This window comes from Temnothorax nylanderi, unplaced genomic scaffold (genome assembly GCF_030848795.1).
Source record: "Temnothorax nylanderi isolate EJ_2023f unplaced genomic scaffold, tnyl_v1.0 TNYL_tig0005_pilon, whole genome shotgun sequence".
Taxonomy (NCBI): Eukaryota; Metazoa; Arthropoda; class Insecta; order Hymenoptera; family Formicidae; genus Temnothorax; species Temnothorax nylanderi.
In genome coordinates, this window is record NW_027249067.1 from 3,168,244 (window position 1) to 3,191,444 (window position 23,201).

Consider the following 23,201-nt stretch of genomic DNA (forward strand, 5'->3'; position numbering starts at 1 on the left):
GCGCAAACACCCTCTTCCGCACAAACGCACATGCATACGTTGCGCGTGCATATTATACTTGCGCACGTAGTATGCAACGCCGCCGTTGTTGTGTATACACGCGTATGCACGCCCAGGAACGCGGACACGCCCGCGCGCGCGCGCGCGCGCGCGCGCGTGTGGATGCAACGGATAACATGCAATTACGGGCCGTGTCATCTACCTTGTCTTGTCCCCGTTCTGTGCGCGCGCGGCGCGTTATCTCTCGTGGAACGCCTGCGGCATGCGTGGCGAAAACGACGGGAGCATGCCGATAACGAAACGTTACATCAAGCGCTAGTCTCCGTAACGCGGCTCGTAACGTCGATCGACAGCAAACTCTGCGCGAGGGTGGCCCTTTCGCCGCACATCGGCGAGTTACTTCATCGCGATTGATCAGTCGACCGACTACTGTCGCGGAATCGTAGGCAATACACGTGAACGAAGATTATTTATGCTCAAGTTTCGTTCGCGTACAAAGACGAAATTCCAAATCCTAATTTAAACAAGATTTTTAATCCCAATTCATTGTTTATTTATTAATTACGTTTAACACGTGTTAGGAACAGATAACAAGAAAATATTTTTATGTTTAGTAGACGAAATGAGTTTTATGAAAATATCATGAAAAATAGAATAATGAAAAGAGTTACAAAAATTAAAAATGCCAGGAACAATGTCAGAGAGACCGCAAAGTTATTTAAAAAATGGAAAATGGTTTAAAATATAATTTATAAGTTCTTCCGCGCCGTTCTCGGGAACAATTGTCATTCATATTCATGTTCTTCTTGTCTCCTGTCTCGTTGCCAATGATATGATGGCGTTATCAAAATGAGATTGAATGAAATATAATCCATATTATAGGTATCCATATGCAATAAAGCATTATTACCATAATAAATTCGCACATTAAAGAACTTTTTCTACGCAATATTTATACACCGTCCCATGACTCGCTCATAATTAAAGAGCCGCAGGTATCCCATAAAACAATCTACAATGTACGGCTATAACCTAACACGACAACACATGTTTACTAATCGATAGTAATTAATCTAACACAATCTATCGGATTTATAGATTATAAATTGCTTTTTGCATCCAATTATTGGCTTACCTGAAAACTCGCAACACGCTTCTCGCAACTACCGTTGAAATAACTTTCATATTTTAAGCAACATCGGACGAGACGCCGAATAATTAATGCGAAGCCCGAACTTTGCGTTCATAACGCACGTGGGGACTGTCAGATAAGACGGTCAATCTATCGACAGGAGGGACGGCCCCATTAAGCTAATGGAACCGATTGTCACGAAGTATTTTTGCGTGGGTACGCGCAAATACATGACCGAGACGCCGAGAGAGCGCGCGAGAAAGAGAAAGAGAGGAGGGAGGAGAGAAGATGGTGTGCAGCGCAAGTAAGGAGGAGGACGAGGAGGAGGTCGACGCTACCGTGTCACTACCACCTGACGCCGGTAGCCAGTAGGTAATTACCTGTACCTGAACTCTCGACAAACTAAACTACCTTACGGCTTATGCGATATGACGGTGGAGCCTGAGTACACACAAGGCGCCTTCCGCCGCTTGCGTAAAAGCGAGATAGTTACACGGGGCGCCGCGCCGTCGCCGCCCGTGATATCCCACGGAAAAATTCCCCCTCGATGGTCTCGGTAACTGCCGTGCCGCCGCGGGCTGCCCATGCCGGCGCGGCGGGAAGATTGCGAGCGGCGATTGCGAAAATAGCGTTTGCATACTTCCGCGATCTAGCCGGGACCAACCGAGGAAGAGAAAAAAAATGAGAGAGATTTTCGCGAAAAGTAGTCGTCACTTTTTGATACGAATCGCAATTACGTGGTAATTATTATGGCCTCTCGCCCGCAGGATTCATTCGCGCGATAAATATCGCTATTTCTCTCGTCGGTTCGTTAACGATTTGTCACGCGCTTCTTTCCGTTATCTGTCGGCGAATTAATTTGCCTGGTTTGATAGGCGAACAGGCGGAACAGGTATATGTTTAATTGCGCGATCTGTAAACTCAGACGTAACATTTGTAATAATATTATTCGATTGTAATACGCCATAAATATGTGATAAATGTTGCCGGCGCGCGCTCTCTGCTGATGTTTATTCGCTTACGATTTATTAACGTTGACTGTCGGCGTTTTACGCGTATGACAGTCGTGCAAGTCAAAGTAAAACACCAGACACGGATTTAATTATAATTATACATCGCTGCGAGCGTTTTCTTCGCACACGTACACCCGAAACAAGTTCCACGCCGAATTTATAATCGAAAATCGGGACCAATTTTCGTCCCGTTTCTATTCCCGGGGCGGTTGAATACAGCCGAGTGAACTGATAGAGGAGCGGTTGCCTCGCGTTAATGACGATGACTTTATACACGATACGAAATCGTGGCGATGCATCTCCCGCGGTACAACGATGGCATCTATGCGGGTGCGAGCATCCAGAATCCATCCATTTTCGAATCGCGATGTCTCAATTGCGCCGGCGATTAAGTGGGCGACGCGATAAAACAAAGATTGATTATTCCCAGGACGAATTCTCGCGCTCGCCTCTTCCGGCCCGCGAAAAATTTGGAACGCGAGCGCGCGCCGCGCCGCGCGATTGCGTACCCCCCAAATAAAATTATAATTACAATTATGCACGCGGTATAATAATAATATGCAAATAATACGTGAACGATATAATTATGTAAATAGAGTGTAATGAAGTAATTAACAAACATGATTATTGCATCGTATGATGTTGCGGTATTATTATTCCGTTATTGCGACGGGTAAATAATTGTAATATCAGTTGTCACATATATATATATCTGATGTATTGCTATTTAATCTTGTCATAACGGTTAATAAAATTCTGTAATCGTGAAAAATGCCTCACACAGAAAAAAAACAAGTGTCAAATCAATACTATATATACTTGTATATACGCAAGAATATATAATCTTGAAATGAAATTGTATTGCATTGAACGAGGAAAACTTGCTTGCTTGAAATATCATTTATTTAGTTAAACGAAGTTTTATTTAGTTCAATTGAAAAAAAAGAGTTGAAATAAAAAGTTGAAATTCTTATAAGAAGATTATATACACGGTAAAAGGCATTTTGTATTTAAGTGGATTTCTATCCGTGTAGAAATTTTTGTGTTAAATTTTTAACATACACTGGTGTTAATGCAATATATTGTCATTGTGTTATTTTGACTTTCCTGCGTTAAATTAATATTCAACGTTTCTAAGAGTTAAAATAACCCAATTTATATGTAAATGCACTTGGTGACATATTTTATATGTTAAAATAAACACCTAAGTTGTGTTACTTTCCTCTCTATAAGAGTTTCCATCTGTTAAGTCGACATTTTCTTATGTTATATATTATAAAGAGATATCGCTGTCTTCTGTTTTCTGCAAGAAAAAGAGAAGAAAGAATAATTGAGGACGAGCGTGGCCTAGTAGACAGCGCACTAGTCTATTGAGCCAAAGGTCCCGGATTAGATTCCCGGTAGAGCTAGAAAAATTATATTCGCTCGTTTTCCTCTCGGAAGGCAATGGCAAACCACCGAGAGTATGTCTTGCCAAGAGAACTTCTCTAAAAAATAAAGCCGTTCGGAATCTGCGTTAAACTGTAAGTCTCATATACAATGTGTATAATCTATGGAGAATCTAAGGAGAATCTAAGGAGAAAGGCTTGGTTTAGATTGACGGGTACTCTTTTTTCCTCCTCCTCCTTATTCTATTACTCGTTTCCGAGCGTGGTGACTTCTCTTCATCTACGTGCGCAACACATGTATATGAAGAGAAGTCACCACGCTCGGAAACGAGTAATAGAAAAGGAGGAGGAGGAAAAAAAGAGTACCCGTCAATGTAAGTTAAGCCTTTCTCCTTGGCAATACGCAAAGCTTCTTTATGTGCTTGTGATATATTCTGTATACCCTGATGGACGGCACTTGCTTTGAAAGACTTACAGCACGTATTGATTACTTTTCCAGCTGCCATTGATTCCGGTATCACTACAGTCATCCGTGTGTCCAACTCGTTTCCAAAATAGCAGAGAGTTCGTGCGAAATCTCCCGTTGAGATTGCTATCGCGCCCTTTTTCTTTTGCTCTTCCGATAACGATTGCAGCGTGCAAACCACGCCGCGTCCTTTTATTTTAATTAAATTTAACATTATAAATTAATTTAAAATAAACTTTACTTCCGAATAGCGTCCACGTGTTGTGACACATTTAAATTACAATTTTTCACATATTACTTGTGTTATTTACATATTTGCCTTCTGTTAAATTAACATAAAAATTAAAGTGGATAAATTGAAACATGTGAAATGTGTTAAATTTAACTCGAAATTTTTTACCGAGTACTCTTGCATATATATATATATATAGTATATCAGTGTTGATTTGACACTTCTTTTTTTCTGTGCAGGGAAAGATGAAAAATAGGGAGATTAGATACATCGGACGTTTGGAAAAAGAGACGTAGGTCTTATTGGGTACAGATGTCGGCAGGTATTCACGTTTGTCAAAGTTCTCCGTGCATGTAACCAAGGTTAAAGACCGTCGGCGTGCGAGAGCATGTGCGCGACACGCGAATGTTTAATCAGCGTCGCGCGTTGTGATTGCACACGACTGTCACTCAAACTCTCTTGTGACGAGTGCAATCTTCCCGGCTGCGCCGATGCAGCCGCGCGTCTTTCGTTCGTGTCGCGCACACGTGTGTGCATGTGCCTATGTGCTCCTATGTACAAGAAACCTAGAGAGAAGGTATCTAGCTGGGTGATGGTAATGGTACTGCCGCTGCTACCACCGCCGCCTCCGCCACCACCACCGCCGCCACCGCCACCGCCGCCACCGCCGCTGCTGCTGCCGCTGCTGTTGCTGATGTTGCTATCCCTTCGGCCAGCTGTTACTTCCTGCAGCGGTTCTCCGTCCTTGTCTCTCGTCCGTCGCTCCACCACGCTCCCACCCCGGAAGCTTATCAGGAGAAACGCTCTCCTTTCCCAATTTCCTTTGAGCGTGACGAGCATCCGCGGTCTCGATATCTCCCGAGCGAACGCACATTGATTGTCATTTTTTTGTCGTGATAATAGGGCCAAATGGGATTGAGGTTGAGAACTTTGGCGATCCGCAGGAAATATAGCGATTAGTCGCAGATACAATTATTTTAAAAATATCAAAAAAGCCGATCTACGTTCTCTATATTTTGTCGATTTTGTGGGGGCTTCTAATGCAAAACTTATTTTAATATATCCCTGAGTAAACGTAAAAAATATGATTAGTAAATTATAATTTGCAGCATTTTCGTAAGCTTTTTACAATACGGACGTCATTGAATTTCGATACGTATGTAAAAGAAACCATATACCATAGAAAATTTCGGGTAACCGCGAGCCATTTTTCTGCGAAGCCCCGTTTGTCTTCGTCCGCAGTAGAAAATCAAAGTTTACCCATGTGGGCCGGCCTTGCGGACCATATGCGCGCACACATACACACACATACACGTGCGGAACCCGAAGCAACGTCGCATTTGAAGCGTCACGACCGACCGATGCCGCGGGCAAACTTTTCTTTGAGTTCTGCTCAAAGATATCCGTTATTCGTGATATCTGCATATTCAAATGATGCACAATCCCCGTAAATCCCCGTCTCGCGCAAATCATCCAAATTTTTATATTTTAACTCACATTCACGCGGCTAAACGTAATCGTCCCAGCTTATATAACCGGTACTGCAAAATCGCATTAGATATTGCAAAAATGTACTGAGAATCGGATATAAGTGTCTTTAACGCTAAATATGAGTTATGGATTTCTGTGTTCGTACGCCTTTAACGTATACCGATGTCTCTCGTGAATCAAATTGTTTCTTACCGAGGCTCTTCATTTCTTCGCGGCACGCATCACGGCCAGACATTCCGCAACGGATGAAGAAGTTCGCCGCAAACTATTACGTCAATCAACCGTTCCTTCCCCGAGAGTTACTTTCGCCGCATGACTGTTACTGACGTAAGCCATTCGCGCAATTAGCAACGCTTATACAGCGATCTTTACTCCTGTTTTCGCAGTTGCGAAATAGAACTTCATATATGACTTTACGGAACTATAAGATTGTTACGCAAGTTCTCGTGTCGCAATTTATTTCAGAAAATTGGTTACAAGACTACTTTCGCAGTTTTCAAATCTTCATCTCTAAACTCTACAGCCAATTAGTCCGCTTGCAGAATTTTTATGGAACAAATAAAGTTTTAATTCCTCTTCAAAGAGAAGGGATTAGAAATTCCTGATACGTTTCTGAAAAAATTCTAGCAATTAGGTACAAAGGTTCCGAATCTAAATATCTAGAGATTTTGAAACGAGTTGTCGACTTCGTAGGGATAGTTTTTAGAATTGCTGACGTATCAGAATTTCAAAATTAATCCTGATGTATAATAGTACTCCTTATCCATGAAAACGCGAAGAATGATGCCCTATCAACAAATATCGCAAATGTTGATTCGTTGAAATTGCCCCGAAAATATTAGCCTCGAAAATTATTTCCTTCGCTGACACTGGCTGACACATACAACGTATTTGCTACAGAAGAAGTACGCGCGCGTACTAATCGCAGCTGCTAACTGCAACTGCGCTCGGGGGATTAGCATCCGGATTTACGCACCCGAGCCATACGCAAGCAAGGTACCGCACGGGGGCAAGGTGGTCTTCGTGGGCGACGTTCGACGGGGCACGAAGAGAGCGAGAGATCGATAAAGCGCACGTGCTCCACGCGGCTGAGAGTCCCTGGTTGGAAGTAAGTACGGTGGGACTCAGCTGTCGCCTCCTAATTGCCGGGACAATGCAACAGATGGCTTTGATCGCAATCCCTACCCTACACTCTTCCCGCTCTCTCGAATTCTCCTTTCGTTCTCCTTCTCTCCCGTTCCGAACAACGTTCCCCTTTCTTCAGCCGCCGCCGCCGCCGCCGTCGTCGCCGTTTTTCTCGCATCCTTCTTCGCGGGCATCCTCCTTCCCGCCCGCGCCGATTCGATCCCGACATCTCGCGACTCCATGTGTTCGATTTCATCTCGACAGACAAGCGTACCACTCAAGGACCGAGGACGTCATCCTCGGATTTCATCCTGGTCACTGTTCCCGTCTGATCGGTTGCACACTTGAAAGTTAACGCGTCACGATGCCTAATGTCTTTCTTTTTCAACTTGGATAAACGCGCGGAAGATGTATTACGCGGCCGTTCCCCTAAACCTTAATTTAAAAAAACTGGACTCTGATGAATCTTCTTCTGATCTTGCTAGCCCATATAGATATCGAAAAACGCTAACTGTGGTTTAATTTCATTTCCTGTCTCTTTCCGAAAAAAAATGAATTACATAGAGACAAAGGATTAATTCAGCCTCGATTAACTTCAACTGTTATGGAAACCGACTGTAGAAAAAAAAACCATTAAATGACCTAGTTAACGTTTATGGAAACGGGGGGCTGCCACGGGATAATTTCGTTATCCTGAAAGATATCATGCATAATTAACTAAACATCGCCTTCAAAAGGGCTTAACGGGTGTCAACCCTCGTCGGTATACATCTATAAACTAAGTAACGTCATGAGATTTCGAAGCGATCGCGTCACTTGTTCTCCCTATCGTGAGCCCTTCCAGTTTTACGAAGATCCTCGGTCGCGCGGAGGAAGACGGACATACTACGCCGGGGACGAGCTCCAGGTCGTAAGCCGCACCCCGTAAGCGCAGTACGCGGTGTGCGGGTGACTATCGCGAAATACACCTCGAACGGCGTAGCGTCGGGGATGCCGCGGCGGCAGCGGTGGCGGCGGCGCGGGCGGATATGATATCAGCCCCGAGCAGAATCCCAGTGGAAGTGTCGGACGTGCCTTATCGCGTCTGGACCAGGCAGTCAGGCGGCGCACGAACCTAACCGACACACACCGGGCCAGCCAACCAAGTTGACTGACTGCTCGCAGGAGTTTCGCCATCATCCCCCACGGAGGCATAATACTCTATCTCTCTCTCTCTCTCTCTTTCCTCTCCCTCTCTCGCCTTCGATCTCTTGCATTGCGCGCTTTCGCATACATATCCACGCGTGTACGTGTACGCTTCTGTGCACCTAAATGCGTGCTAAAGACCGCGATAGTCGTATACAGAGCTGCCAAGCCCTATTAACTGTCAACAAAGTACGTAATGACTAATGTAAAACAGAGTTTTGCTCCTAATTTCCTCCTAATTAGGAGATCATTGTATCATATGATACGTCGAAAGTTTCTATTACATTTTATTAAGTATTTTTTAATTATATCAATCGGTGGCGAACGGCATACCTCGCGTCGACACTTCTATGATGATTTTATGTAACGTTGCGTCCAAAAACCATCTACGATTCTGAGACGAGCGAAGAGGGAAAGAGAGACCGAGAGAGAGAGAGAGAGAGAGCCCGCGCTCGGACGCGATGACGGGCTTTGATGTGCCAGAAGGGGCTTTTTTCCTGAGCCCCGGTTTCCAAGTTAGCTGCGGGCTCGCCGCTCGTCTAGATAACCGGCTCGGGCTGAATGTACGATTCGAGCGAGAGCGCGCGTGGACTGGATATACGGGTACCGCCATGCAATATTCCGAACTAATGTACGACGCGCCCACAGCGTGGGCTCTCGCGCGGACATCGGCGAGGTCGTTCCTTTTAATTTCCAGTTTCGAGGATCGGGGTCAACTTCCGGGGGACGCCCGTCGGAAAAGAGCGTCACCCAGGCTTACGCAGATTAGGATCGGATCTTTGAAGTACTTTTGGCACGATTAAATTACTAGCTCTGGTCTCCCTTACTTTTTAAAACCGACGATTGACAAAATGTTGAAAAAGAAATTATTTTCATGCTGGTATTATACGTCTATTTTGTTCGTATCAAGCTTATAGACTCTGCATCGGTCTGCAGTGCGTATACGCAGTACACTTCAATTAAAATTTTATTAATTTTTACGATTTCTGCTGCTTGTACCCGTTTTAATTTAAAAAAAAAAAACTTAATAATTTCGTCAGCGAATTTAAAATTGGCTGTCACATAGCAGAATCTTGGCAAGTGACAGATTGTGCTATGTAAGCGACAGCGTGACGGCTGACAGCTGCGCTAACAACGAGCACTGAAAATCCGCGTTAAGGACAGAAGGAAAAAGGTAATGTACCGTGATGCGAATCTGAAATTAGATAAACTGCACCTACCGCACCTGTACCATATCTATAGTATCCATATCATCGACGCGCTCTCGAACGCCGCGCCCGAGAAACGAATATATCCCGAATTAATAGAATAGCGAGCTCGCGCCCGTGCGATTCAGCTGAGGTATCGAGCGATTTGTTTTTTACGATCGTGCGATAGATCAAACGGGCTAGAGTGGCCACGTTGTTAATTTTTAAACGACACGTGTCACTCCGCCGACACGTTATTACAATATATTGCCGACTGTGATGGAAGTGAAGAGGACATTAACAACTCGGAAACGTCGCGTATACTATCGGCAACGAGATACTTATTCCGAATCACTGCGTCATAATTAAACATGAAGTAATAATGATGACGCAATCGTTCGCGCTAATAGCGGCGATTAAAGTTTCATGTATTTCAATTTCAATCCTATTTTTGCGCTTTTTAATGCGCGCAACGAAGGGATTTTCCCCGCAATAACCGCCGCGTATCGTGAAACAACAGTCTACTTAATTCCACTATGTCACGTCAAGAATCTGTCAATACGTCAGTTTACATTTTGCAAAGCACGACATTACGCGAAACTAGACCACGGCGAGGAATCGATAGGTCAATACAAATTGATATTTACATTGGCAAATAGGTTTGACCCGACCGATCGATCGTTCTCCAAGAAAGTAGAAATATTACTTTCCGAAAAAATCTCGTCTGCTTTATAGAGCAAAACTGACATTAACATATTTCAAAAAGATGAAATATATATTTTTCAAGATAATCGATTTTCTCGTACCGCGTACGAGGGATGGTACCCTCTTCAAGGATGCGTGGGAAGCACCTGTCACCGAGTCACTGTTGTGCTTTCCGCCAACGTCACGCAATCGATATTTTTTCAGCCATGCGTGTAAAAGGTACTCACCCTTACTCTTGGCCTTGAGGTCGAGGTCGACCGGGAAGGAATCTACGGCGTTGGAGGCGGTCGTCGGCGGATGGCAGATAATACTGGAGGACTGCAGAGCGGGGGTGGCAGCGGCAGCGGCAGCGGCGGCAGCGGTAGCGACGACCACCGTGGTGGTCGTGGAAGGATTCGCGTTCACGGTGGAAACACCGTTGCTGTTGGTGACGGTCGTGGTGATCGCCGTCGCGGCCGAGACGGTGAGCGTCGCGACGCTCGCGGTGGTGGCCGCCGACGTGGACGACGGCGAGGCCTGCTGGTAGCCGCAGCATTCCTTCGTCTCTTCCTTGACCTTGACCTTGTGGAGGACCGTCGTCGTCGCCACTCCGCCCTCCACTTTCATGCTCGCGAGCCGCTTTCTCACCTGCGGGCGGCGACATATAAATTAAATGCAAATTGCTCCCTCATGTTGGACTCTAGGACAGTTAACGGGGACCAATAATAACTACGAGCGATGACGCAATTAAGAGACACTCTAGTCTAGAAATTTAGTATTCAAAGGAAGAAACAAAAAGAAAGATGGAGAAAGAAGGAAATAAGAAAGGATAAAGAAAGGCAGATGTTATCCTAATTCTTTACTTTCCCTTTCTTTCCTTTCTTCTTCTTTTTCTTCTCAGGAAAGATTCGCAAGAATCGCCAAAATATTGTAATCGAAAATTAACAGTCTCTTCTATCCGCGGACTACCGCGAGAACGTGTGCCACCTACTTTCGACCGAGATTTCGGACTCGGATCGACGCGGTCGCGGACGTTCGGGAAAACGAGCAAGGAGAGACAGCGGGGCACCTATATGCACGTCATCGCGCGTGCACACGATTCATATTTGATTGATTCCATTTCATGAGAGCGTCGCGCCGGGCCGCATGTTTCGTCTACGTGCCCGGCGAGACGGGATCGTTGCCGCGCATACCGATGGCCGTTTTAATGGAACGTACGGACGTTAGTTTTACAAACCAACAAGGATCCGTCGCGGCGCGGGAGCACGGAATTATTGGGGATCCGCGGACGCTGCCGCCCATAACTGATCGCGCCCCCCGCGTCATTTTAGGCCGCGCGCGGCCTACAAATGGACCATCGCGAAAAGCCTCCGCAAATGTTTGCCGGACTGGAGCGAATATTCGCCGTGTTGCAAATGATTTCTCGCCTACGTATATTCTTCGCTGGGAGTAGAATTTTCGTTTGAGGACTTGATTTTACTAGAAGTCTCCTCCAAGAGAAGACTTAGGCCCTGCGCACAATGGAGTATATATCAGGAACAGGAATATAAATGTAATTTATTAGGATAGATATATAAATATAGGAATATTCCTGTAATAAATATTAAATATTAGGACACGTTAATGTAGGAATATTCCTATAGTTATATCTTGTATGTTATTCTTTTCCTATGTGCGTTATGTTTAATTATTATTTCTAATTCCGATTTCGAATATTTAATATATTCTTATTCCTAATATGTGCTTTACTGTGCGCAGGGCCTTAAAGATTAAAAGCTTCTTTACTATGAAGAAAATTAAAATTTGAAATTGAACTTCAAATCTCTTGAATCCGTATTGAAGTAAATCATTAGGTAGCCTAGTAAACTGGATCGTCGTTTACTGTCTACTGCGGACTTGCATCTTATATAAATTATTGGAAAACACTTTTAAAATACCTTTTCATTACAAAGTATACACTCAATACACCTGTAATAACGTTATTGAAAGATCCGCAATTCCCACGAACTAATTTCGCATGAGCACTACAATTTAATGTGTGTTTTAAATACTTTATATCATTAAGATTTTCATAGCACACGGGTTTTATTAAATCCCTCGCGGTAGACAAATCAAGAATTAAATAGAGAATAAGATTTTCTTATTAAATTTTCGAGTAACTGGAAGTAAGAGCTTTCCAAATACAGCTATTTTTAATTTGTTACAGTGCAATTTTTCTTACCGCCGTGATGTTTGCCGGTCACGAACACGCACAAGGAGTCGTAAACATTAAGCATAAAGATTTACATCGGCTTGACAGGTGGTACCGCGGTGCAATACCGCGCCGCGTAAGCGTCTTGCGTTCTGTACGCAACGCCCCGCGTACTTTAGCTTCTTTTCTCCGCTTACGCTCGCGCTCGCGCGCTCCTTTTCTCCACCTCGTGCTTACGCTGCAAGATCTCGTTTCATATTTATTACGGTAATCGCGTTGCTGAGACTTTTACGAGCGCGGTGCTCCGCGCCGACAGCTACGTCCGGCATTAAAAGTAGTCGAACGTTCGGTTCCTTTTTTCATAATTCCGCGAAAACTGCGCGCGAGAACACCTACGAATAAATTTTTCCACGAATTACCGTCGCAATTTTAGAGATCGTTAATTGTACTTGTGTTTCTTGCATAATATGCGATGAATTTTCCATTAGTAAGAATACATGATATAATATTGTATATATAAACTTAATATTTTTATTTTATATAAAGTATACACATATCAGAGATGAATGTATTATTATTTCAAATTAAAGGCAATTATATTACTGTCTTATTGAGTTTTTTTATCTCTAGTTCTATGTGAAGGAATCTTTCTGATAAATAGAATTAATATACTTGTACGCGTGAAACGTTACACCGAATGGTATCAGTGATATTATCTCAAACAAGATCACGTGCATCGGTACCGCATTTCGTGCATTCGGTGTTCGAAGACAAAACCATGTCACCGGAAATGGCATGGCTGTAAGGAAATTGAATGGCATTCGTTTGAATGTAATAATCATAACGAACAATCCGACAGCTGCGCCATTTTTACTGACTATACATTGGATTATAGTAATCAACCTTTCTCTTTGCACGCTCGCGTCTCTCTCTCTCTCTCTCTCTCTCTCTCTCTCTCTCTCTCTCTCTCTCTCTCTCTCTCTCTCTCTCTCTCTCTCTCTCTCTCTCTCCTCTCTCTCTCTCTCTCTCTCTCTCTCTCTCTCTCTCTCTCTCTCTCTCTCTCTCTCTCTCTCTCTCTCTCTCTCTCTCTCTCTCTCTCTCTCTCTCTCCCCTCTCTCTCTCTCTCTCTCTCTCTCTCTCTTTCTCTCTCTCTCTTTCTCTTGCCCTCTGTCTCTCGCTCACCGACGGTTCTTTCTAGAGAAAGAAAAAATTAATAACTTCACAGTACGATCAATTGAATAAAGTTCGATCAATATGATGAAATTTAATTGAATAAAAAATTACTACAAAAATATATTTTAATCGTATGACAAATATTAAACTAAACGATTGCGGACCAATGTTTAATCGATGATATTAGAATGATAGACATTCGCGCGCGATCGTATCTTTGATTTATGAAAAAAGTTAGGCGTTCTGCGATTTATAACGTCGCGTATGTATAAATCGATTTAAGGGCCGAGCGATTTGCATGAGCTCCGTATAATATTTTCGGTTCGACGCGAGCAAAATTACACGGGAAGGGAAATTAAATGGCACGAAATGCGGAAACGCGGGAGTAATCTTTAAGATCCACGTGGCGCACCGCCGCCGCCGCCGCCGCCGCCGCCGTCGCCGTTCCGTACCGGATGGAATTTTATTTTATTGACGCGCGCACAGCTCTGGCAGCAGGCTGCCTTCGGTGCCACATGGTCCCGTTATTAACGTGAAATGCAAACGAGCCCTTCGTTGCGTCCAAGAAACGGCCACACGGATGACTCGCTATAATTTTTCGCGCGAAACTGCATCGCCAAATGCCGTCGAGTTTTAACGTGCACGTAATTGCGCCGCCGGGAAATTCGGCCGCGAGCCACCCCGTTCGGTTGCGCGACAAGTCGCGCGATGCATTTTGTGAACGATAAAAAGGTACGCGCTAATAACAAATTCGTAACTATCGCGTTCAATTTAATTGCAACATAAATCTACTCGTAATTTTTATGTCGACTGGATAATTGTTTAAGTTCGTGACGAAGTATGTGGAAAATAGGGAGAGTTGCAAGCCCGATATAATAAAAAGTTTCTATATAACAAAGTGATAACAAAATTTTAATTCTAAAATTTTTAACAAGGAAAAAAGATAATTAACTTCTCACTTCCGCTTAACGATTGATTTCGATTTGGAGAATTTTAGATTACGCAGTTATAAAACGATCAACTTCGACTTAATCTAATTACAAATTAACTAATTACAGAGAAACAATAAAAAAAAATGCTGTTCTGATACTACCCATGATTACTGTCGGGCAATAAAAACGTCAACAGCCCATATTCTGGTCACGTAACAACGCTCTCCGATTCTTCTATGGTCGTTCATCAATCAATCCACCCCCCCTGTGTTTCGCGCGGACGATGGAAAAAAGGTTGCGCTACGCAGTTTCGGCGGATTTACGCACGGAACAATTCGCGGTCGCGACGTGTCGGTCTTTATTGTGACAGATGGTCACCATAATTTTAATTGACGCCTTCTTCTGTTGTTACAGTTGTCCGTGAATCGCTCGCCGCATATGCGCAAGTGTTATTTGCGATCCTCTGTTATACCCCATGGCATAATATCACTATGATAGGAGCGAATAGAATCCGCCCATTGATTGATGAAGTAGTAATATTAAAAGTATTTGAAAGACTTAAGTACTTCAATTGTAATATTATATAATATTATATGTATACGTTACAATTTATTAATTTACATTATCACAAAAAGTAACGTGACTTAAAAAAGTATATTATAAATATTATTCACGTTATTTTTTGTGATAATGTAGATTTGTAAATTAATAACTTTGCGTATTCTATGAAAGAAGAACAGAGAATTTTGTAAATTACCTGTTTGATAAAATTAAAAGCGATAAAATTATATTTCGTACGCGAATATGAATCTCGCAGCAACGACAGACACATTTCTAGTACCAATTAATTAAAACATTACAAAAATGCGAACAAAGACAATCATATAATATAAAACATTGCTTCATACGGTTTTGTATTATTCGTGAAAAAGAAATTAATGTGATATCTTAAAGGATCGCGTGAGTAGTGAGTGCCTAATTCGGTTGCGGAATCCATTCAAAGCCGCGCTTTAAAACGTAAAACGTTCCTTTAACAGCAGCATCTCGCTTAATTGCCTGGCTTAACGCTCGAAATAATTTTATTTTCACCATTTGTTTGTGTAAAAGGATATTTATTTTTCCTTTGTTTATAACCGTCGTGCAGAGCTGTCTGTTACACAAGACTTCGGTTAAATGTGGATTGCAATTAAAAGTCGGTTATTGTGAGACAACATTGCAGTATAATGTTGATTGTACTCGCGTACAATCGATTATATTTACAAAATAACACGTTCAAATTAAGTTTGTGAGCTTTTAAAGAAACTTTTGAAGAAAATCGGATCTTGCAATTCCTCATTTCATAATTTGGCAGAATTTGACAACGTGAAAATGGAGTCGAAGTAGAAACCGGGCGGAAACGGCAGGATCAATTGTGCGTGCGTCCACGATGCCGCGAGCGTTTTCGCAGATAATTATATCCGCGACATTGCGCAAGACGCGTAACGTCGAGAACGCAATTAACTCGGATGTCACCTGCGATCGATCGCCAACCGAGAGGTGGTCCCTCTCCAGTTTTCCCCTCGGTGCCCTCCCCCGCGCGTCGTTAAGGTGAGCTTTGGCCCCGACTTGCCGGAGACGCGCGTCTCCGGCAATTCGTTAAGACGCTTAGTTAAGCAAACAAGAGCGGTGCCGCGGCGAAGTGATATACGTGCCGCGGCAGAAAATCCGCGGCTCTGCCGCCCGTAATTGCGCGCAGCTGTGGTTACGCGCGCGCGGATGTAAAAGCCTTCGCGTCTCGCGCGCGCGCGCGCGAATTGCATTACCACGCGAAACGCGGGGCCGCCAGACATCTCGCCTGGACATATTAGAGGCGCGAGCCACCCCCCAATTTTTTCCATTCTTTGTTCCCTCCCCCTCCCCCTGCAACCTGCCGACGATCAATTCTCGGACTTTTTAAAAGAACCAAGGGGGCGGATGGGGGGGGGGAATGCCGCGGCAGACTGCAAATAACGTCGGCGTTATTATAACCGAATTAATTTTATTAATTATACTTGCAATCAATGTAATTATAAACGGCATTTATTGTCGCGAATAATATTACAATGACTGTGGGCAGTATTTAATTAATCGTTATATTATTATAATTGCAACGATTGCTCGTAATAAGCAAGAACGTACAGCCCTTCCCAATATTTCCCTCGATTCTCCAACCGTGCCGTTTGCGAATTTCGAAATAAAGCGAAAGACCCACCGGGGATGACGACGACTCTATCAAACGTTTCGCTAAATTCGCTCCACTTTCAACAGCGGCGCAAGAAAGGAGAAAAAAGTGCCGGACAGGCCAGCGCACAGCCGATGGGAAAAAGCGGCGTGGATGAAAGAGGACGAGAGAAAGATAGATAGATAAATAGATAGATAGATTTATTCCGTTCCGACCGAAGCGAAAGAGAAAAAAAAAGAATTAGTTACAAAGCAGGGAAATTATTTATTAACAATAAGATAATTTATGGATGGTTTCATTTTACTCTATTCTTTTGTAAAACTTTCGTTATTTTAAATCATATCGCATGTATATTATCGTACAGAATTCTTTATCATAATTTTATTTTATAATATAAAAACCCTCCATTGCGTACATAAAAAAAATACCTAAAAAAAATTCACGATAAAATTGATATAATAAGAAATATAAATTAACCCAAGTAAAATGTTCCTATCCTAACGCGAACCGGAAGCATTCTACGTGACATGACGTGGTGGACATCTTCGGGGAACGTCCCGTGAAGAATCCGCGTGAGAGAAAGGGAAAGAGAAACGAAACGAAGGGGGGGACGGAAATCGGGTGGCAGGCGAATAATCGTGGATCGATCGCGGCCACATTTCGGCGGAGACGGCTTCGGCGTCTCTCGCGGGGCTTATGTTTATACATATGTCCCGCACATGGTACGGTGCCCCCGAAGAGAGGAGGCGCGGCGGCCGCGGCGGCCGCGGCGGCGGGTGGAGACGTATTCTGAAATTTCCAATATTAGAACGGCCAGGCGAGAGGCAGGCCAGATGTCTACCGTACTGACTGCCGAGAGCGCGCGCGACGTGCGTTTAGCATGGTTTCATTACAAAAATGTCACGCACAGAGCCCGCGCCGCGACGCGACGCGCCACGCTGCTCCGCTCCGCGCCGCGCCGCGCCGCGCTCTCGCGCCGTCGACCTCTCGACGATGCGTTCGTTCGCTTCTCTCTTTCTCTTCCCTCGATCTCTCGTTCTCCGTTGCCCGTCGTCATCGCGGAGCTGTCGACCTGATCTTGGAACAGCGAAGCCAGCAGCCGCCGCCAATTAACGCGGTTCCGTAGAACGGAGAACCGCCCGCGTGAGATCCTTGATGAGATCATCGGCCGCGGTCAAAGGGTGTGGGATCTTTGGGACGATCGCGTGCGAATAACGACCCATCGCGCTCGGTATCTGCCAGTTTTTTTTTTTTCATCCCGTTGACGTCAGTTCGCGCACTTGCGTGATAAATCCGTTTAAACTTGTGCGCTCGATATGTGACCATTAATTTTTAATAGGGATCAGAATAAATCGCGCTGTCCAGGGTGGATACGACTTTCATCCATCAGCGATCTTCAATTCCTATTTTTGTTCTTGAAAGAATGCAAGTCGATCAACTTCACGAATTACAAAATTCCCAACAAACGAAGAAAGAACAAAAGAAAGAAAGAGAAAGAGAGAGAAAGAGAGAAAGAGTAAAACGAACAAAACGGTAAATACTTCGCTCTTTGGAGTCGACGTGAAACCGTTACATCGTTAATGGTATCGAAGCTTTACCTCGCGAAGGTTCTGCTTGGTTTCATTACAAAGATGTCATGCGCAGGTACGTCGCAGTTATACCCGCTTTTGACGTCCCGCCCGCGTTGTATACACACTTGGCGTTAAACCGGAACGGCCACGGTGCGCCGGGAAAATTATGAAATGCTAAAACGGAAACAAATTTCGCCAGCGCCGAATATTGTTCCGATATTTGCAATTAACTCTTTTATTTCGCGCGCGCGCGATACCACACGCGCGTTCCCCAGCGAGCGATAATATTTCCCGTGATCGAAAATATCGGTAACTTTTCCCGCGCTGCACCAACCTAATCCCGGCGAGCGAGAGAGAGAGAGAGAGAGAGAGAGAAAAAATCAGCGCTTTCAATTAACGAAGCGATTTGTCCCATTTACCCGGGTGTATCGGGTTAGCGGGGCACAAACGCGTTAAATGAACGAACTTTTTCCGCGGGACTAACGAGAGGATAATCGAGGGCGTCGTCATCGCGTGCGCGGATAATTAATCACCACGCTGGTCCATCAACATTCGTCACCCTCTCTACACAGTTTTATCTTTTAAATAGTCTGTCACGCGGATAAGGCGGATCCATGACTGATGTCGGTGCGGGGGATTACATGCAGTGTTAGTCGAATACAAAGTCGCGCGGGATATACACAAGTTCGTAATCAGATATAAATCTCGCTTTAGAACAACCCTCGGAACACTTGAACGAAGTAAATGTTGGGTTTTAGTTAACGTACTATCACCAAAATATAGAAAAGACACGCGAGTATTTTTCTTTCGGGGCAGAATAATATTATAGTTGGTTGAACCATGTCATCCAATATTAGCAATAACAGTCAACAAATTTCGGGGCGCATGTAATTGCACGTCATTTCTCGCTGATAATTAAGCCCAAATTTTGACAATTTCGGTTTCGTAGCCGTCACAGCCATGCCAGAGAATTATCATAAATACAATTTCGCGGCTTCGTGTGCGTGCATATAATGACGCAAATTTTATTATTAACTTCTAATCTATTTTTAATTAAAGAAATTTGTAATTCAGAAAGAACGAACTATTCTTAATATCGATTTTTTACATTCTGCGAGACTTATTGTTTCGTATATTAATTATATTTCTAAATTACTCTGGATGTATATATGTAATTCAAAGAATCATATTTCGAATATCTTATTTTAAAGTAAAAGAATTTAAGGATTCAGAAACAATGGGATCTAACTGTGGTTTTCCCTAAAATGTATAATTACAGAATATATTTTATGCAATATTCAAAATTTTATCGGTGGTTCTCGTGTTCTAAGTGTCCATCCAGGTAACTGACGCAACAATCGATCGATCGACACTTAATATATATTCACAGAAATATCGAACGGCGTTCGCAGGTGTGCCGATGGTACGGCCGGTTCGTCAATGTCAGCGAAAATTGTCGGACACGTGGTTAACTATACGGGGGCTGTTGAACGTTTAGGTGCACGAATAGGGTAGCAACAGTATACCGATATACAATTGCTCGCGCACTTCTGTAGGCCACTGAGGTATGAATCTATTTCGCCGTTTTGCGCATCCTGCAACCGACCTCGACGACACGTGCTATTCGATCATCTGCGGATTGTCGCCAATAAAATTTTCTGTAGCTACAATTTTCAATTTAAACCGTATATTGCTAGCAATTTAGACACGGCTAATTTCTTCCAGAGAAAGAAACAAAGAAATACAAGAGAAAGTGTATTATAGTGACATTATGGGAAGAATTGTCTCTCAAAATCAATATTAATGACGCCTCACTTAATTTACATCTTCCAAATCACTGATAATTTCAATTTTATTTTTATTTTTATTTTTAATAACAAAATTCTTCTTACTTTCTATTTAATTCTATTATGAAAACATCTCAATAACTCCTCTTGCTTTAATTCTTAATTAAACTCTCCGCTTTCTCTGATAATTTTCTTTTTGATAATTATACCGCCGTAAAATGTAATTAAAAATGCGTGTAACTCTTCTATACAGTTTTTCAGTGTAATGCCTTAGGACACGTAACAAATTTTACTGTTATTCGCAGTCTAAAGCTCCTCGATGCAACGTTCATTAGTCCGCCGAACTTATATGTGCCACGGTTAACGCGCGCTAATTACATGCTAAAAAGAAAAGGCATCTCACGGACGGTACCGCGGTGATGCGAGCTAACGTGACGCAACGCAACGCAACGCAACCGGGAGATACCAGGGAGAGACCGGAAGGTACCCGGCGAGAGAGACCAAAAGAGCGAGCGGAGGTCGAGTCTCTCTCCGGCCGTAACTCTTGATTCTCTTTGAAGCGCGGAAGCTGCCCGCAACACCTGACTGACTCGACGGACGCGTATATGGCAGGTCGAGCGGAGCAGCAGCGGCAGACAGAGCTCGCTGGGGGTGAGGTGGGTGAGGGGTGAGACGACGGGCAAAAGCGGAAAGCAACCACCAGGGTGAACCGTCGGTGAGCGAGAGACAGAGGGCAAGAGAGAGAGAGAGAGAGAGAGAGAGAGAGAGAGAGAGAGAACGGGAGCGCGAGGAAGTGGAAGGGAGGCAGAAAGAGAAAGATTAATAATATAGGAAAGCCAAAGCCACGCCGCAGCCCCTGACAAGCTTTCCTCCGCCTCTCTTCTGTTGCCAACAGTTAATCGATATAATACTTCGGTATAACACGCCGCACCGACGAGCGTACGTGCACGCGCGCGTACGCGTTTCCTTGCCGCACGCGTGTACATACCGCGAGCCTGGAATACAGGGTACTTGCACATCAGCAGCGCGCTTCGTGAACGGCGCTCCTGTTTAACGAGCTCGACCTGCCGTGTCTTGCCGCGCTGTGGGCGACGATTCTTTCCTTTCTATTAATGATTTATCAGAATGAGATTTAGAAGTACCCGAGTAGATTTCAATTTCAGCTTCATTTGACAAAAATATCTCTGTTAAGCACGGCAGATATTGAACGAAATTTAAAAGTACACGAATAGATTTCAATTTTAGCTTGATTTGGCGAAAATATCTCTCTCTGTTAAGCATGGCATATATAGGTTTTTATAATTAGACTAATCATAAAGTTCTTTATAGGCTTCTTTAATTTAATCTTTGATTTATATTATAATAAATATAAAACAAAAATTTAATTCGACCATGACTACGTTATTAAAGCAAAATTGTCGTTGCAAGATATTGTTGCAGCTTATAATTGATATATCATAATTATTACTATAATATGATATTGGTGTCATTCCTTTGGTAAGATACGTATTTATCTCGACGATATTTTCTATCGAATCGATGCGCAATAGTTTAACGTAATTATCGGAGGTTTATAAGTTGCTCGGACAAAACAAGGGTTACGCGATTTTATACGCTGTAAGTGACGGCGTATACATCGAGGGAACGGCGGATCCATGCCGAGGGATGCACGCGCGCGGGGGATGAGAGCGTAAAGATCGACAAGCGCGGTTCGCGCGAACATTGCGGAAGCACGCGGCGGGTACGAATTCGTAGCGCGCTTCCGCCACGGTTAATCGTGACGTGCGCTATACGCCGCCGGGGAACCGATTATTGGCAAACACCGTGCGAAAGGGTGCACCTGACAGGGGTTTTCGTCGCGCTGCTCGGTCCTTATCTCCGTGCTCCCGTGCTCGAAGAAAACTCGAAGTTCCCTCCGGTAGTCTTTGCCCCGCGGCGATTCATCCACCTCTCTCGTCTACGGCATTACATACGTACTCTTTGCGCTTCGATGGCTTGATTCTCTGGTGTTTGGCACGATAAGTTCTCCCGGTGATATATATATATATATATATATATATATATATGTATATATATATTATATATATATTCATGATGCCTGGCGGGTATTACGAGCGATTACTTCTTACGGTTCGTCCAATTTCGTCGATAAAACGAAAATTTTTAACGTTAAATAATGATGATACTCAGAAGACATTCCTTAGTTTAAAAATCTTTTTATTAAATCTCTTCCCAACAATAACTATTTAATTTAATTAAATTTTCTTACATTATATACATAAAAAAAAAGATTAGCTACCATAGCTTTAAGGGCACCTAATATTTTTGCTGCGAGAGCTATATTTTTTGCAGCCAGAGCTATAATTTAGCAATAGTAGCGAAACTATTAGCTCTCGCTGCAAAAAATGTTAAGGGTTCCTATTTTTGCTATACTTGCAACTAAATTTGCTATAGTAGCTAATCCTTTTTTTTCGTGCGTATCGTAAGAAATTCAGAGATTTTTAGACTCTCGAAATTATATATTTGTATATTTGTTATAAAATTCGATGTATATTCTATTTCCAGATATGGAATAACAAATACTCAGGTATAAACATGTCCAAAAAGGATTAACAAAATCCGTGATTTTCTACTGTGTGTGTGTGTGTGTATGAAAAACGATGCCATACCTCGCGCTACAGTCACACATATCGAATGGTTGAATACAGCAGAAAAGGTCAAAACATGGCATTTCTCATTAATAACGGAATCGATATAGGAGTCATGCACGTGCAGTTTTTTTGGTAAAAATTGCGGTATAATCGTAATGTTGCAGCGTCGACTAAAATGACAGCAGCTTTGTGCGGCACGCGATTTCCTAGTTACCAATGTTCCCGGCATTACGGGAGGCCCATAGCTTTGTAACGCGAACTTTACAGACATACGGCCACGTGCGATTATGTGTCTCTTTTTTTTTGTATTTATTTTAATATTCAAATTCGCGTTCCGTGGAGTTATACACGCGGTTCTTCAGACGCTCCGTATATAATCAAGCAATCATTTCTCGTGTCATAAAAATACCGTCGCGCGAATTAATGTCCACAGTGCACATACTGTCGCATGCCAGCCATTTTCAATATCGTCTCATGTGTGTGTGAAATCTAAAGGAAGCATGTGCGAGAGAGCAACTTATTTTATAAACATAATACTAACATCACGTTGTAAAATTACGTTGTATCTCTCTTTTATAGAAAATAAATAATTTTCGATTATCGGGATGTGACAATCAAGATAAATTTCTTCTTGTAAAAACGTACAAATGTAAATAAATTAAAAAATTTTTTATATACCATGAATTTAAAAAATATTGCCTTTAAATCTGCGAAGATGTCACACATCGAGTACTCTCTCCTCTGTGAAGATTCTCGCTGCAGCAATTATCGCAAGCGCTAAAAAAAATTGCCC

At 43.2% G+C, this 23,201-nt stretch overlaps 1 protein-coding gene across 2 annotated transcripts in view; it reads right to left on the reverse strand.

Annotated features, from left to right (window-relative positions):
* Nvy (CBFA2/RUNX1 partner transcriptional co-repressor nervy) overlaps positions 1-23,201 on the reverse strand; it is a 51,603-nt gene that overhangs the window by 15,550 nt on the left and 12,852 nt on the right. For both annotated transcript variants that reach the window (XM_071713390.1, XM_071713400.1), the window contains exon 2: positions 10,152-10,551. In XM_071713390.1, coding sequence (XP_071569491.1) covers positions 10,152-10,551 — 400 coding nt within the window. The remainder of the gene's footprint in view (positions 1-10,151; positions 10,552-23,201) is intronic.